Source organism: Lipotes vexillifer, unplaced genomic scaffold, assembly GCF_000442215.2.
Source record: "Lipotes vexillifer unplaced genomic scaffold, Lipotes_vexillifer_v1.1 scaffold554, whole genome shotgun sequence".
NCBI lineage: Eukaryota > Metazoa > Chordata > Mammalia > Artiodactyla > Lipotidae > Lipotes > Lipotes vexillifer.
This window is the reverse complement of record NW_006794635.1, coordinates 236032-251543: the sequence shown is the minus strand read 5'-3', so window position 1 is coordinate 251543 and position 15512 is coordinate 236032. Positions and strand designations below refer to the sequence as shown.

General features: G+C 38.8%; 1 protein-coding gene across 4 annotated transcripts in view; it reads left to right on the top strand.

Moving 5' to 3' along the window:
* ORC3 (origin recognition complex subunit 3) overlaps positions 1 to 15512 on the top strand; it is a 62495-nt gene that overhangs the window by 25832 nt on the left and 21151 nt on the right. For all 4 annotated transcript variants that reach the window (XM_007467304.1, XM_007467302.1, XM_007467301.1 and 1 more), the window contains 2 exons: positions 7697 to 7813; positions 8686 to 8765. In XM_007467304.1, coding sequence (XP_007467366.1) covers positions 7697 to 7813; positions 8686 to 8765 — 197 coding nt within the window. The remainder of the gene's footprint in view (positions 1 to 7696; positions 7814 to 8685; positions 8766 to 15512) is intronic.

Below are 15512 nucleotides of genomic sequence, written 5' to 3'. Positions count from 1 at the left end.
CATGCATTGGCAGGCAGATTCTTAACCCCTGTGCCACCAGGGAAGTCCTAAGGAAATGTTTTTTTTTTTTTTTTTTGCATTACGCGGGCCTCTCACCGCTGTGGCCTCTCCCACGGCGGAGCACAGGCTCCGGACGTGCAGGCCCAGCGTCCATGGCCCACGGGCCCAGCCACTCCGCGGCATGTGGCATCCTCCCGGACCGGGGCACGAACCCGTGTTCCCTGCATTGGCAGGCAGACTCCCAACCACTGCGCCACCAGGGAAGCCCAAAGGAATAGATTTTTAAAGAGTACCTTTAACCATTGAGATAACAAAGGGAGAGAATGTCTAGGCTGGTCTGTTACAGAAATAGCCTGACATTTAGCTTTGCTTTTCAGTAACTTTTTGTGTATTTTCTAAGCACTTATTTATACTGTGTTTGTATTTGTGGCACTTAATCAGCCCTGTTTGTTATTATCCTTGCTGTATTCATTTTGGGATCGCATATTTAATCGTTTAGAGGCATATTTTCTTGAGACTTACATAGTAAGAAATATGAAGGAGCACAAAGATTTGTACCCTTAACCTGAAAAAGTTGTCTGCAGGCTACCTGGTAAATTCAAGACAGAAGATATCTCTAAAAAAAATTAATCAATATGTCTGTTGATTTTTCTGGTTTAGAGCAAAAGTATCTTTGACTATTTTATTCTTATAATGCTTTTCTTTTTCTCTTTTTATAGTTTTGTTTTAAAATACATGATAATTTTATGTATATTTTTCTACAATAAAAAAAATTAAAAGAAACTCCATGTGATAATCAGTAATATGGTACTGCATGATACAGGGGAAGATCCTGATCTTGACCTCAGAAATCTTGCGTTTGAACTCTAGCTGCTCCTCAATGATGTGTACTTAAGGAAATCAATTATCCTATTTAAGCCTCAATGTCCTTATCTCTGAAATTGGATGATAATTTCTTAGTATGATTTCCTCATAGGATTAGTGATAATCAAAGCCTGTTCAGCAAGTGAGAGTGAGTTAAAAACAAATAGAACAATAAAACTTATAAATGTAAATCATATTGTTACTATTTATTTTTCACTATAATAAAAATTAAGATCAATATAAATATACTGTTTTATATATTCTATAACATACATACTATATATAATACTGTTACACAGTCATATAGATTATATAGTTATATAGACTTACCTACTGTTAGAATTGATCATTTTGTATCCATTTTCTACATTCTGATTTCTAAGACATAGACCTCATAGTGTTTTTGAGAGAAATTTATACTCTTTATATCAAGATTGTTTCTGCCCTAAAAGTCTAGTTTGCTTTCTACTCTGATAAACTAAATGAGTGATTCTCAGACCTTAGCATACATCAGAATCACTTGGAGGACTTATTAAAACAGAGATATCTAGGCTCCATCCCCAGAGTTTCTGATTTTGTAGTCCTGTGCTGGGCCCCAGGAATTTGCATTTTAGCAAGGTCCCAGATAATGCTGATGCTGCTGGTCTGGAGACCATTCTTTAAGAACCACTGAATTAGACTGACTCCCTAGGAGGAAACATTATTTATTGTTTCCCTTACCCTGTTTTCTTAAGTGTAGAACTAAGCTACTAAATTCCAACCTAAACAAATTATTCATCTCAGTTATCCTCTGACTGGAATCAAGATGTAAAAAAAAAAACCAAAAAGACAAAAAAAACTTCAACTCCCTTAAAATTATGAACCCTTAGTTTCATAGATACTGCTTTAAAATTGTGTACCAGCTTTGTATTTTGTAAACTTAAGGAATGAATTTTTTTCATGTACTTGTAAGTTTAAAAATTTAGCTAACCCAATCATGTACATTTGTAGAAGATTCACTAAGGAGTTCAAACTAAGGTGGGACCTTAGAATCTTTACTCTTTCATCATACAGCTGATGAAAGAGTAAAGATTCTGTGCATTTTCTCATTTCTGAGTAGTCTGTCCTTGAACAGTTGTACAGTGCAGCTGGGTACGATGGCCAGAACGTGTACTCTGATAATCAACAATCAAGTTCTTCTAAGTTTAAGCAGAATAAGCTTGCTCAAGCTCCCATTAATTCAAACTTCTGATAACTCAATAGCTTTCAAAGCCTTCAATAGAAGTTTAACCAAATAATCTTTAAAGTTCCTTTCGGCTCTAGAATGCTAAGATTGTATTTATTTGTTCATTAAACAGGTTAATAATATTTTTTTCTGACCGCTTAAATCATTTAGATTCCTCATTAAAATTTCATTTTAGTGCGTAAGTTTAATTGAAATTAAATTTGGTAAAATATTATGGTAAACAGCTGTAGGTTTTAAGTGAAATAGGAAGTGACTAGATATATTTTTACCATGTTTTTGCCCCATAGTATTGCTTTAGTAATCAAGCTTTCTTTTTTTTAACTTAAATCTTTAATTTATGAAACTATATTTCATGAGAAATTGAGCTGTCAAAAGTGCCTTAAACAGGACTTTCAAATTCACCATAATAACAGAGATACAATTTTTACTCTTGCTCGTGCCTGAAATTTTGTTTCAAGTCAGGTGTTAAGGAGAGCTTTGAAGAAGATTTTGGCGTCATATCACATTTGCATAACTGTTATCATTATCCTATAATAAAAAAAAACCCTAGTTCTTGAAATACTGGAAAGATTTTTTTTTGGCTGTGCCAGGTCTTAGTTGCAGCATGTGGGATCTTTTAGTTGTGGCATGTGGGATCTTTTAGTTGTGGCATGTGGGATCTAGTTCCCTGACCAGGGGTGAACCTGGGCCCCCTGCATTGGGAGTGTGGAGTCTTAACCACTGGACCACCAGGGAAGTCCCTGGAAAGATTTTAAATAGTGAAAAATTCTCTTCCTTTCCATGAGCAAATGTTATGGGTGTGGGGGGGAGAATATTAACAGCTTTTCCCAATTAGTGGTTTTTATGCATTGTCCCAATACCATGTCTAAGATTAGGCCCATTTTAATCTTGTGCTCTCTACACCGACCACATTCTATATTACTAGTAACGATCTGCTATTCATGTTGGTCCTGTCTTGCCAGGAAATTACATTATCCTCAGTATATTTAATGAGTGACTAATTCCAAGTACTTCATCTAAGAAAATCAATTTATGTATTTTTATTCAAATCTTACTTAAAACTATGTGGCATGTTCTCAGCCCTTAAAGGGTTAAACTTCATGGTATGTAGAAAACTTAGATTCAGTCTCTTGCAGGTGACAGTTGAAGTTGTATTATTCTGACTTAATGTTTCATGCCACTATGCCTATGTGCCCAACTAGATTTTAACTCCATTGAGAGTGGGAAGTAAGAGAACGTTGTAATATATTACTTTTAAAAAGATAATCTGATTCAGCATGCTGATTTTACAAGTGAGGAACTGCAGCCAAGAGAAAGGAAGTGAAATATCTGAAATCACAGAGCAAGTTAGTGGTAGGGCAAGGACTTCTGGTCACCATTTAGCATGCTTATCATGCGTTTGTTGCAGACCTGCCTTTCACCTTTGCCCATGCCTCTTCTTTCTGTTTCTTTTGGCAGAATCAAAGGGCAGAAGGAAGGGGGAAATCTATTAATAATAGATTTATTAATAATAAAAGGAAAAGAGAAGGGAAAAAGAAAACCACTACAAACTACCAAACGTGATCAAACAAGCTAGGCGTTAGCCTGGTAGTGTGTGAGGAATTGACACTTTAAATCCAAACCCTTCGTCACGTGCTTCTGATGTAAATGCTGGGGTAGGAGTATGCAGGATAAAAGCCTGAGACAGATGAGAGGACTGGCACTCAGGCCACTCACGAGCTGGGAGAAAATGGTGGTTTGCTGTTCTCTAGGTAGCTGCCGTGTGATCTGGGAAACACTGTCAGCCAAAATTTCTCTCTAATGAGAAAAATAACACTTAGTTCCATCAAGATGATAAATAAGAAAATGCTGTGTTCTTGGACAGCTGATGTGTTTTCATCCAAAAATTCAATGTTTGTTTTACCAGCTTTTCATGATCTGAAAGGAATAAATTGCAGAAATTTAGTCACTTTTACATACTTTCATGTAATCTTCTTGAGATCTCTCTTCACCCCATGCATACCATTCTAGACACGAAAGTGATAAATACTGTGGAAATAAGAAGAGAAATAAATGCAGAAACTAAGCATCATGGCAAATGTAATTCTACTCAGGTTTTCTTTACCTATATATATATATTTAAGTTTTACATAGTCATTGGCTTCTCCAAAAAAAGGTAAGTAGATCAGTAATGATAGAGGCCTTATCATGTAAGTAAACAATAATACATGAATGATTTTTGAATGAATGACAGAATTGATGGGATTGGAGATGGCTGATTTAAAAGGGTGTATTACACGTTGACTGGCAGCTGACAGCCTGCTATAAATGTGATTTTTTAGGTCCATAGTGGTTTTAGTTTTTAATCTGAGGCAACATTTACAAATTGAGATATTTTACATCACAAATTCAGACTTTTGTCTTCTTTTGAAAAATTAGTTAAGTCTGGCCCACACCCAGCAAGACAAAAGCGGTTGCTTTTATTTAGGAGAGAGACTGCATGTTGGCCTCCATTCATTCATGCATTTCCTCATTCAACAAGTATTTTCTGAGTGACTACTGTATGCCAGGTATTAATCTAGTACAGGACTGAACAAAACAGTCAAAACCCCCTGCCTTCGTGGAGCTTATCTGTTACCAAGATGAGTAGGTAAAATATCTATGTTAGTGATAATTGCTAAGGTGAAAACAGTGAAAGAAAGGGAATATGGACGGTGTGCATGGGGAGTGGGATTAAAATTTTAAGTAAGAGCCTCACCAAGAAGGTGACTTTTTAATAAAGAGGAAGTTGTAGAGCTTGCCACGCAGGAATCTGTAGGAAGAGAGTCCCAAGCAGAGCAACAGTAAGTGGAAAAGACCTGAGGTTGGAGCATGTCTGGAACGTTTGGGGAAGAGCAAGGAGGTTGTTTCTGCTCTGTTTTGTTTTGTTTTGTTTTTTCCGGACGCGGGCCTCTCACTGTTGTGGCCTCTCCCGTTGCGGAGCACAGGCTCCAGACGCGCAGGCTCAGCGGCCATGGCTCACGGGCCCAGCCGCTCCGCGGCATGTGGGATCTTCCCGGACTCGGGCATGAATCCGTGTCCCCTGCATCGGCAGGCGGACTCTCAACCACTGTGCCACCAGGGAAGCCCCTGCTCTGTTTTTCTTACAGCACACTGTTCCTGTATCTGTTTCAAAGACCAGTAGAGACCAAGAGGTCTTCATGTTTCAAGAACAGAAGAAAACATATCTCTTTGGGAAATAATAAATATTTCTAGGCAGTGTATCTCTGTTGAAAAGGACCATCCTAAACACAATTATGAAATAAAACAGTGGCAGCTATGACTATGGTACAGAAAGGATGCCCGAGGAAAAGTATAATGCATGGAAAACAGGAGTACTGTTTCAACAGGCTTTGCTTTTGCATGAGCATAGTGTGATGCTGCTGTAATGTGTTTATTAAGTGGGAAATTTTCTCATACATCAAAACCAGACTTAAGTTTATGAAAAAGTGTTCCTAAAGTGTATTAGGATTGTTGCCCTGCCTAGGTAAAGGCATTTGCAGATAGGTATCTCAGTAAGACAAAGAACTTAGAGAACAGGTTACGTGAAAAAGTTAGTCATTTGTGATGTTTTCTGCTGCAGCTGATAAGCACACAGATATAAATAACAGTGGAATCTTTCTTATATGGAGATTAGGTTCTAAAGTCAGCACGTAAAGCAAAGATTTGGGATGGTCAAAATTACTCTTGAAAATCTCTTAGAAAGATATCACAGATCTTCTGTCAATTAAGTCCCATGTAGCCGGTTTTATTTCCAGTGTTGGAACCAGAACTCCATTTCCTCACATGAAATAGTCTGCCATATTATAGGAACAAAACCAAACAAAATGTTTTTTAAATGCTAGCATTCCACTCAGCATGGGGATGTGATGCACAGTGGGAAGTGTGAAGAGACCAAGACCATCTGGGAGAAAACATGTTCGTATCCCTCCCTCCTCTCACACTTATTCCAGGGCATATAGTTCCTTGAGCGTGTAACATTGCCCATACAGTGTCAAGTATTTCTTTTCTCTCCACATACAAGTAAATTCAATGAAGATGGCATTCATTTCTACTGTATCACCTAGTTATTTGTATTTACAGTTACTCCACAAAGCAAAAGTAATAGGTAGTGCATGAAACAGCAAGAAGTATGATTATTATTCAGTAATAGATTCCTTTTTCTCCAGAATATTGTCCCTGTTTAAAAGGTGTTTAATCACACATCAAGGCAAACAGTTAGTGGCTTTATGCAGTCTCTGTCATAGCTTATGGTAAAAATAGAATTAAAGTATACCTTGTAGGTGGTGGTTAAAATACCCTTTGTTATGATAGGAGACCTAGATTTTTGAAATTCCAACTAACTCGGATACTGGTGGGAAATCATTTTGATACTAAAAGCTTTTCTTTCATTTGTCCTATGCTTTCAGGTAATGGTCCATAGATCGCTGACCAAGGAATTGATTTCTGAGTTAGAGTTTAGGAAAGTATATCAGATTTGTTGGTTTATATATGTTGGATTTGCTTGAATTTATTGATATCTGAGGTATTATTTTCTGCATGGTTGACCACTGAAAATAATGGGTATCTGCAAGATATTACTGAAAAAAAGACAGCTCAGTAGTTAAAGTCCTTTATTTGACTTCTCATTGGAGAAAAAAATTTGAAGACCATGCCACAGATCATAATCCTCTTAAGAAAATGTTACAGAAATAAGCAGTGATAAAAGTATTTGAGGCCTGAAGAATGCTTGATAGGACATAGTGTTTTAAAATCATTTCTAAACCATTTCAGAAGGTTCTAGAAAACAATCACTTCCAACCCCCCCCCCCCCCAAGAAAAACCTTTTGAAACTGATTTGTGAGCTCAGTCATCCCATAGGTTTCTTAAGACACTATCTCCCATATCATACTTGTTGGATTCTAAATTATAAGCTTGTTGGCTTCACATTCCTCTCTTTCACTTTTTTTCCCCTTAGTTGGTAAAGTGACTAAACCAGTATTGGAGATCCCCAGCAAAAAGCAGGGATTTATACCTGCAGTATTTCTTCTACAGTCTCTCCTTCTTCCCTTTCAAACACAGTTTTACCAGGACTTTAAGAAAAGCATACATACATCTTAAGCGGAACCTCAGCAACAGTTAATTACATTGGTGGTGGGCGCTCTGGTGCTCTCCTCACCCTTCTGATGCCAGTGAGGTAGAGGGTGATGGACATACCTTGCTGTGGTACACACCAGGTGACTAGCATGGGCAGGCATCCAGCGGGCGCTCTTTTGCACACTTGTATTTTGGGGGGCCAAGTTATTGTGGCAGTGCTGTAGATAGGAGGAAATTAAATTACAATATTAATTTTGGTGTGTGTGAAATATCACCCGACTTGACACTAAATACAAAATATCCAGCCTTTATCCTAGATTTTGTGTGCATTAAAAATTCTCAGGATTAAGGTTAATTTGTAATTCTGAATCTTCTCTCATCAGTTTTCTGGAAATTTTATATATATATATATATATATATATATATACCCATGAATTAGATTTTAGTATTTTATTCTTTTAATTGCTGGCTTACATATTTGTAATGTATTCTATGATTTTTTTTTTTTTTTAGGAGGAAACACAGTCATTACTAGAAAACCTGCATGTTTACCATACAAATTACTTCCTGGTTTTGAGATGTCTTCATCAGTTCACCTCTTCTCTTCCCAAGTACCCACTGGGTCGACAGGTAACCAGAACTTACTCATTTGGAATCTACAAAGTAGGAATATTAGTGGTTTTTTGCTTTGAGTTTGGTAGCATTCAAGTATCGGAATTTGAAATGGATCCAAATCTTGCAGTGAGTACGCAATCTAAATCCATTCCAGCTGTATACTTTACTCATTATTGAAACAGTATTTTTTGTCTGATGGCCACAACTAGAAACAGCCACATGAATCCAAGTGGTGTTGCTTTCTCTCCAATGTACATGTGCTAAGGCACTTAAACTTGTTTTCTTTAACATTTCTTTGTCACTTATACTGAGAGAGCTGATCCTCCACTTTAGTGAAATGGAAAAAGGAATCTGTTTGAGACCATTTAATGGTTAACCTTGCATTACACCCAGAGCTAAAGGGAGGCAGTTAAAGAATTTGGTCCTTGCAAAATTATGCTCTGCTGGCCTTCGTGTCATAGCATAAACCTATGAACCACCTGTCAAGTGAATGCAATGGAAGAATTCTGTATTCCTAAATCTTTGGCATCCTTAACTCAAAGGTTTAGAGAACAAATATAAATACGTAAGAATGACTTGTTTATAAGACATTTTCTGCCATTAATCCTTTTTAGTAATCACATCATCATTTTAATAATTTTCTTATTGCAAAGTGACAGGTGATATCAGCCAATCCCAATATGGTCTCATTTTGCTTTCATGTGAATGGTGTTTTATGTAAATGCCTGATCCATGTGATATATGCCAAGTCTGTTGTCATCTACAGAAAGTGGCTGTTTTTAATGACATTATTTTTTTTGACTTGACCATTTATGATTTTTCCAAACGTAGTGTGCAAACTTAGGAGATCACTTTTCATTCCTCACAAGTGTGCTGTTCACTTCCAGATCAGAGAGCTATACTGCACGTGTTTAGAAAAGAACATACGGGATTCAGAGGAGTATGCATCAGCTTTGCAGCTGCTGAGGTAGTTTGTTTTTTTCCTTTTTTGTCTGCTCTAAGCCTGCCAATAAGTAACACCTGCCTCCAGAACTCTGCCTGCCAAGGAGTTTCATAAGTAGCCATGTTGTAGCTAATATTTGTATGTGTCTTGAATTTATGTTTGTAGCTATAGTGTTTTTAATGTAGCAACCGTCCATTTCTTTGCTGGTTTTACCTTGTTTTTGAACTTTTGATTTTTTTTTTTTTCCTTGCGTTATGCAGGCCTCTCACTGTTATGGCCTTTCCCATTGCGGAGCACAGGCTCCAGACGCGCAGGCTCAGCGGCCATGGCTCACGGGCCTAGCCACTCCGCGGCATGTGGGATCTTCCCGTACCGGGGCACGAACCCGTGTCCCATGCATCGGCAGGTGGACTCTCAAGCACTGCGCCACCAGGGAAGCCCTGAACTTTTGATTTTTTAAGTAAAATGAGTGTTTATTTAGTGAAATATTGACACTACACAGGGAGAACTTAGGTATGGATCATTTCCATCCAGCCAGCTTGCTGTCATGATAGGGAAGGTGGTCATGGAAAGCAAGCTCACATGGTCCTGACCTGGTTGGGCAGAGGAGCAGCATCACTGGGTGAAATGCATCCTGTGAAGGAGGCCACAGCTGATGCCGTCTCCCACCTGAGCTGGCTCTATCCACATTAATTTAATATTGGCAAATTCATAAATTATTTGTCTAATATTATATAAATAAATAAGATAACTTGGTGTTATCAGATATCAAAGATCACTTACTATCCCTGACAAGTTTACCTTTTAAAATTATAATTATTTGTTTTCCTTGGCTTTACTTCTTATATGTATGGTGACTTCTTAGTCTTTCATAAAAATAATGACCACTTGGATAGTGAGAAAAGGGAAATCAAGTGGAGTTAAGTTTCTGAACACAGTCTTATAATTTTCTTCAGTGGATATAAATGCTTATATGAAAATATCATAAAGAAGTCTGAGAACTGAATACTTATTAAGTTTTGGCTTCCCCTGGGCCCACAAGAAAAGAACAGATGGGCACAGTAGGAGGAAAATTCACATTAAAAGTACTTTAAGTCCGGAGACTTAATAATACAAATGTTAGTAATCTAGCAGGTGCAGCTTAAGATAGGAAACTAATTTTATGCTATCTGGAAAAATAACTCCTCATGGAAACTAGATTGCCACTGAAAAGCTATGTTTTATTTCATTTTTTTAAATGCCAGTAACAGATTTCTATGTATTTATATACTTCAACTGGAATGTTTCTGAGACTTCTTTTGTTTTCTATTCAAGTCAACATACTTATCTCAAACACCCAGTTGATTCTTGCTGGGTTTCCTCTTTAACCTTCGTGATTAGTAATTGCCTTCCTTTTCCAGTTGGGTATTTCCAAATTTGTAGATTTATTTGTCAGGGAGGGACTTGTTCTTCTCCTTCTGCATCTCCCTGGCACTGGCAATCTTGGGGTTCAAGTCAGGGATCAAGAATGCCAGTTCCAAATTAGGGTAAGGAAATGTGAGCAATAATAGTAATGGTATGCACTATTGAACAGTAGTAACCAGGGTTTATGAAGGCTTGCTGTGTACCACGCTGTGTTGGGCACTTTCAGTACATTTTCCTGAGTAGTGCTGCGTCTAATACTCAGTGCACATTTGTGGCAGACACTGTTAGCCACACTTTACAGCTGAGGAACCTGAAGCATAGAGAGGGTTTAAGTGATTTGCCTGAGATCTCATAGTTGTTGATGGAACCAGGATTCTAATCCAGGTCTGACTTCAAAGCTGTTATACTTTCCACTGTTCTTTGCTAAGCTCTAAAATAGGGATGTGGGGATCTGAGTAAAGCAGAAGCAGTGAACAGAAAGCAAAGTTTCAGTCATTTTGCTAAGCTGAGGTCAGAAACAGGAATATTAAAAACACTAAGGATCAAATATACAATAGCTGCTACAGCAAGGGCAGGCAAGAGTCTGGGAACTATGAGAGGGAAAGGAATCTGGCAACCTCCAAACTGGAATTCTTCTTTTCCCCTTTGTACAGATTAGATGTGGAGAAAAAGTCAGGGCCACTCATCAGTTTAGGCATTCTAAGTAGGAAATATCTGAATTTAGGAAACCAGACATTCTTGTCATCTGTCGTCAAATAATTGAAGTCATAAGAGAAAATAAGGTTAAAATGATCACTGAATGTTACTTTGGAAAGAAAAACTAAACTAAGGTACTGTTAGAAACATAGTCTAGTAACATTTCCAATTTGAAAGTTTTGTTAAGAAGTACTTTTTTTTTTTTTTTTTCTTGCGTTATGCGGGCCTCTCACTGTTGTGGCCTCTCCCATTTGCGGAGCACAGGCTCCGGACGCGCAGGCTCAGTGGCCATGGCTCACGGGCCCAGCCGCTCCGCGGCATGTGGGATCTTCCCGAAACGGGGCACGAACCCGCGTCTCCTGCATCGGCAGGCGGACTCTCAAGCACTGCGCCACCAGGGAAGCCCAAGAAGTACTTTAATGGCAATATTTCTCTTGAAAAACCCGTTTTATCTGGAAACTGACATGTTTAAATAACCATAGATCTACTTGTTGAAATATTTTTTGACCAATAAAAAGTACTTAATTCCTAACATTTGTATGGAACCACAAAAGACCCTGAAGAACCAAAACAGTTTTGAGGAAGAACACAGGTGGAGGCATCATGCTTCCTGATTTCAGACTACATTACAGAGCTATAGTAATCAAAACAGTATGATATTGGCATGAAAACAGACATATAGATGAATGGAGCAGAATAGAGAACCCAGAAGTAAACCCATGTTTACATGGGCAATTAATTTATGACAGAGGAGCCAAGAATATACAATGGGGAAAGGACAGTCTTCAATAAATGGTGTTGGGAAAACTGGACCACTATATTCCACCATACATAAAAATCAACTCAAAATGGATTAAAGACTTGAACATAGAGTTGAAATCATAAAACTAGAAGAAAACATAAGTGGTAAGGTCCTTGACATTGGTCTCGGCAGTGTTTTTTTGGCTTTGACACCAAAAGCAAAGGCAAAAAAGCAAAAGTAAACAAGTGGGACTACATCAAACTAAAAAGCTTCTGCACGGTTAAAGAAGCCATCAACAAAATGAAAAGGCATCCTACAGAATGGGAGAAGATATTTGTAAATCATATATCTGATGAGGGGTTAATATCTAAATTGTATAGAGAACTCACACAACACAATAGAAAAAAAATCTGATGAAAAAATGAGCAGGGGATATGAATAGACATTTCTCTGAAGAGGACATACAGATGGCCAACAGGTACATGAAAAGGTGCTAAACATCATTTAATCATCAAGGAAATGCAAATCAAAACCACAATAAGATATTGCCTGTCAGAATGGCTATCATCAAAAAGACAAGAAATAACAAGTGTTGGACTTCCCTGGTGGCGCAGTAGTTAAGAGTCTGCCTGCCAATGCAGGGGACACGGGTTCAAGCCCTGGTCCGGGAAGATCCCACATGCCGCAGAGCAACTAAGCCCGTGTGCCACAGCTACTGAGCCTGCGCTCTAGGGTGTGCGAGCCACAGCTACTGAGGCCACGTGCCGCAACTACTGAAGCCCACATGCCTAGAGCCCAAGCTCCGAAATGAGAAGCTACTGCAGTAAGAAGCCCGTGCACCACAACGAAGAGAAGCCCCCGCTTGCCACAACTAGAGAAAGCCAGTGCGCAGCAACGAAGATCCAACAACGAAGACCCAACGCAGCCAAAAATAAATAGATAAATAAATTTTTTTAAAACAAACAAACAGAAAAACAAGTGTTGATGAGGGTGTGGAGAAAAGGGAACCCTTGTACCCAGTTGGTCGGAATGTAAATTGGTGCAGCCACCATGGAAGACAGTGTGGAGGTTCCTCAAAAAATTAAAAATAGAGCTACTTTATGACCCAGCAGTCCCACTTCTGGGTATTTATCAGAAGGAAACAAAAGCACTAACTCAAAAGGATATCTGTACCCCTATGTTTATTACAACATTGTTTACGATAGGCAAGACATGGAAGCAACCTAAGTGTCCATCAATGGATGAATGGATAAGGAAGATTTTGTGTGTGTGTGTGTGTGTGTGTGTGTGTGTGTGTGTGTGTGTGTGTATTATTCAGAAATAAAAAGAAGGAAATCCTGCCATAACACTGAACTCATAGATACAGAGGACAGACTGGTGGTTGCCAGAGGTGGGGGGGTGGGTGGGCAAAATTGGTGGTGGTCAAAAGGTACAGACTTCCAGTTGTAAAATAAAGAAACCCTGGGAATGTAATGTACAGCAGGGTGACTATAGTCAATGATATTGTATCGTGTATTTGAGAGTTGGTAAGAGAGTAGATCTTAAAAGTTCTCATCAAAAGAAAAAAAATTGTAACTACATGAGTTGACAGATGTTAACTAGACTTATTGTGGTGATCATTTCACAAAATATACATATATTGTATTGTATACCAGTAACTAATGTGTTATATGTCAGTTATATCTCAATTAAGAAATATTTACAAGGAACTTGTAATAATGTTGAAAAATGTCAAGTATTCATGAGTGGAAAAAGACCTATAGAATTTTATATCACAGTTATTTTAAAATGTAGGCAGCAGACCCTGATGTGTGGAGAGCATGCATTTTTCTTTTTTTTAACTTTTTTCTTTTTTGGCTGCGTCAGGTCTTCATTGTGGCACGTGGGGATCTTTGTTGCGGCACATGGGCTCTTTCTGTTGCGGCACACGGGCTCTTTCTGTTGCGGCACGCGGGCTTCTCCCTAGCTGTGGTGTGTGGGTTTTCTCTGTCTAGGTGTGGCACACGGGTTCCAGAGTACTTGGACTCTGTAGTTGTGGCGTGTGGCTTCCAGAGTGTGTGGGCTTTGTAGTTTGCCTCATGCAGACTCTCTAGTTGAGGCACGTGGGCTCAGTAGTTGTGGCACGTGGGCTCAGTTGCACCGTGGCATGAGAGCATGCATTTATAATATGTCATAATCTGACGTGAGTACAAGGGTTCTGCATGTCTTCCATAACCTTTGCTCTCTCAGTCAGCTCTTGGAGCATGAAGACCACATTCTTTTACAGGATATGAGTTAGTTAATTTTCACTCAACTGCGTGTCATTATATAAGGGTATATTTAAGTTAAAACACCGTTTGGGAACAGAACGTGGTAAAAATTACACTAACTGAGCATTGAGCTGGGTGAGTGGCTTTTCCTGGTCAGGCATGAAAGACATTAAGAGGAAACATTGATCTGTTTTCTATTGGAGAAGATTTCTAGACAGCCACCTAAAAATCCAACACTAGACAGAGAATTTTTAAAATTAGAAAAACCATGCTTCAGTAATAAGGTTTTATGGGTTGACATAAATCATAAAGTCCTCAACGTATAGGCCCATGAGAGCTCAGCTGGACTGAAGCGCACTGACCTCTGCCAGCAGTACCAGTGGAGCGCCACAGCAATGGTTCTTAGAATGGGGGTAATGAAAAGTGTGCCCCTCTTCTTAGGAGAATTTACTGTGCCCCCCACCCTGTCAACTGAAAATCCCTCATCTAGAGTTATCCCATTGTTTTTCCCCAATAAGGAAACCAAAGCCAGAACCGTTGAGTGACTTTTCTGCAGTTGGCAGAGCTGGAATTTAAGTCCGAATCTTCAAACAAAGTTCAGTCAGTTTTTCAGCCCTATTCCAATTATTCGAGGGGTAGTATAAAAAGAAATTTATATGGGTTTGTGGCCAGTAGTCCATGATGAGAGCATACCCAAAATTTTATTTTTATTTATTTTTGTTTTGTTTTGTTTTTGCGGTATGTGGGCCTCTCACTGTTGTGGCCTCTCCCATTGCGGAGCACGGGCTCCGGACACGCAGGCTCAGCGGCCATGGCTCACAGGCCCCTACTGCGCCACCAGGGAAGCCCCCAAAATTTTAAAATGAGCCAGCAGAGCAAGCTTCTGTGGCCTCAGACCCCCTCCCATCTTGACACTAGTCATCTTGGCACAGTGTGCAGGCATGTATATGAAAGGAGCCACAGTGTCTAGTCTGCTTATCCCAATTGCAACCTTATGAGCTTGCCATAGAAACACATTTGTAAATTGAAGTTGAGTGATAGCTGAGGGAATTTACTTTGGGCTGAAAGAGATTATTCTAATTCCTGAATAAGGCTTTTGAGTTAAACAGTAATATATTAGCAGGTCAGCTCAGCTTTCATTGAGTTAAAAAAAATGACTCAAGTAATAATATTAACATTTGATCACTTTAGCTTAGTTCAAAGAGGCTAGAGATTTAGAGTCTAAATAATGCATTGTTTCCTGACTTTGCAGATCAAATTTTGATGATATTTAAAGATCTTGTTATGAAAAATGACACAGCTCCACAGTATATGAGGTGCTTCCTAAATAGCAATAATAATAAATAGCAATAATCTAACTTTTGATGATCAAGATTTATCCATGCGGAAGCTATGTGAGACTGCACCACATAGCTTCTTTTAGAACAGGGATTGCTAATCCTGAATTTGCATCATATCAGGCCCTCCACAATTTTCTGTGTGCTGGTGGTAAAATCAAACAGCTGAACTGTTGAAGCTCATTTTAAAGCAGAAGTTGCTGAGTGGCACTGTTTTTGGAGTAATGGTTTTCAGGCTTTAGTGTTCATAAGAATCAGTCGAGGTATTAAACGTATAGATTTCTACCCTCCCCACAAAGATTCTGATCTGACTGCTGGGCGCTTGCGTGTGGTGGTCAGCAGG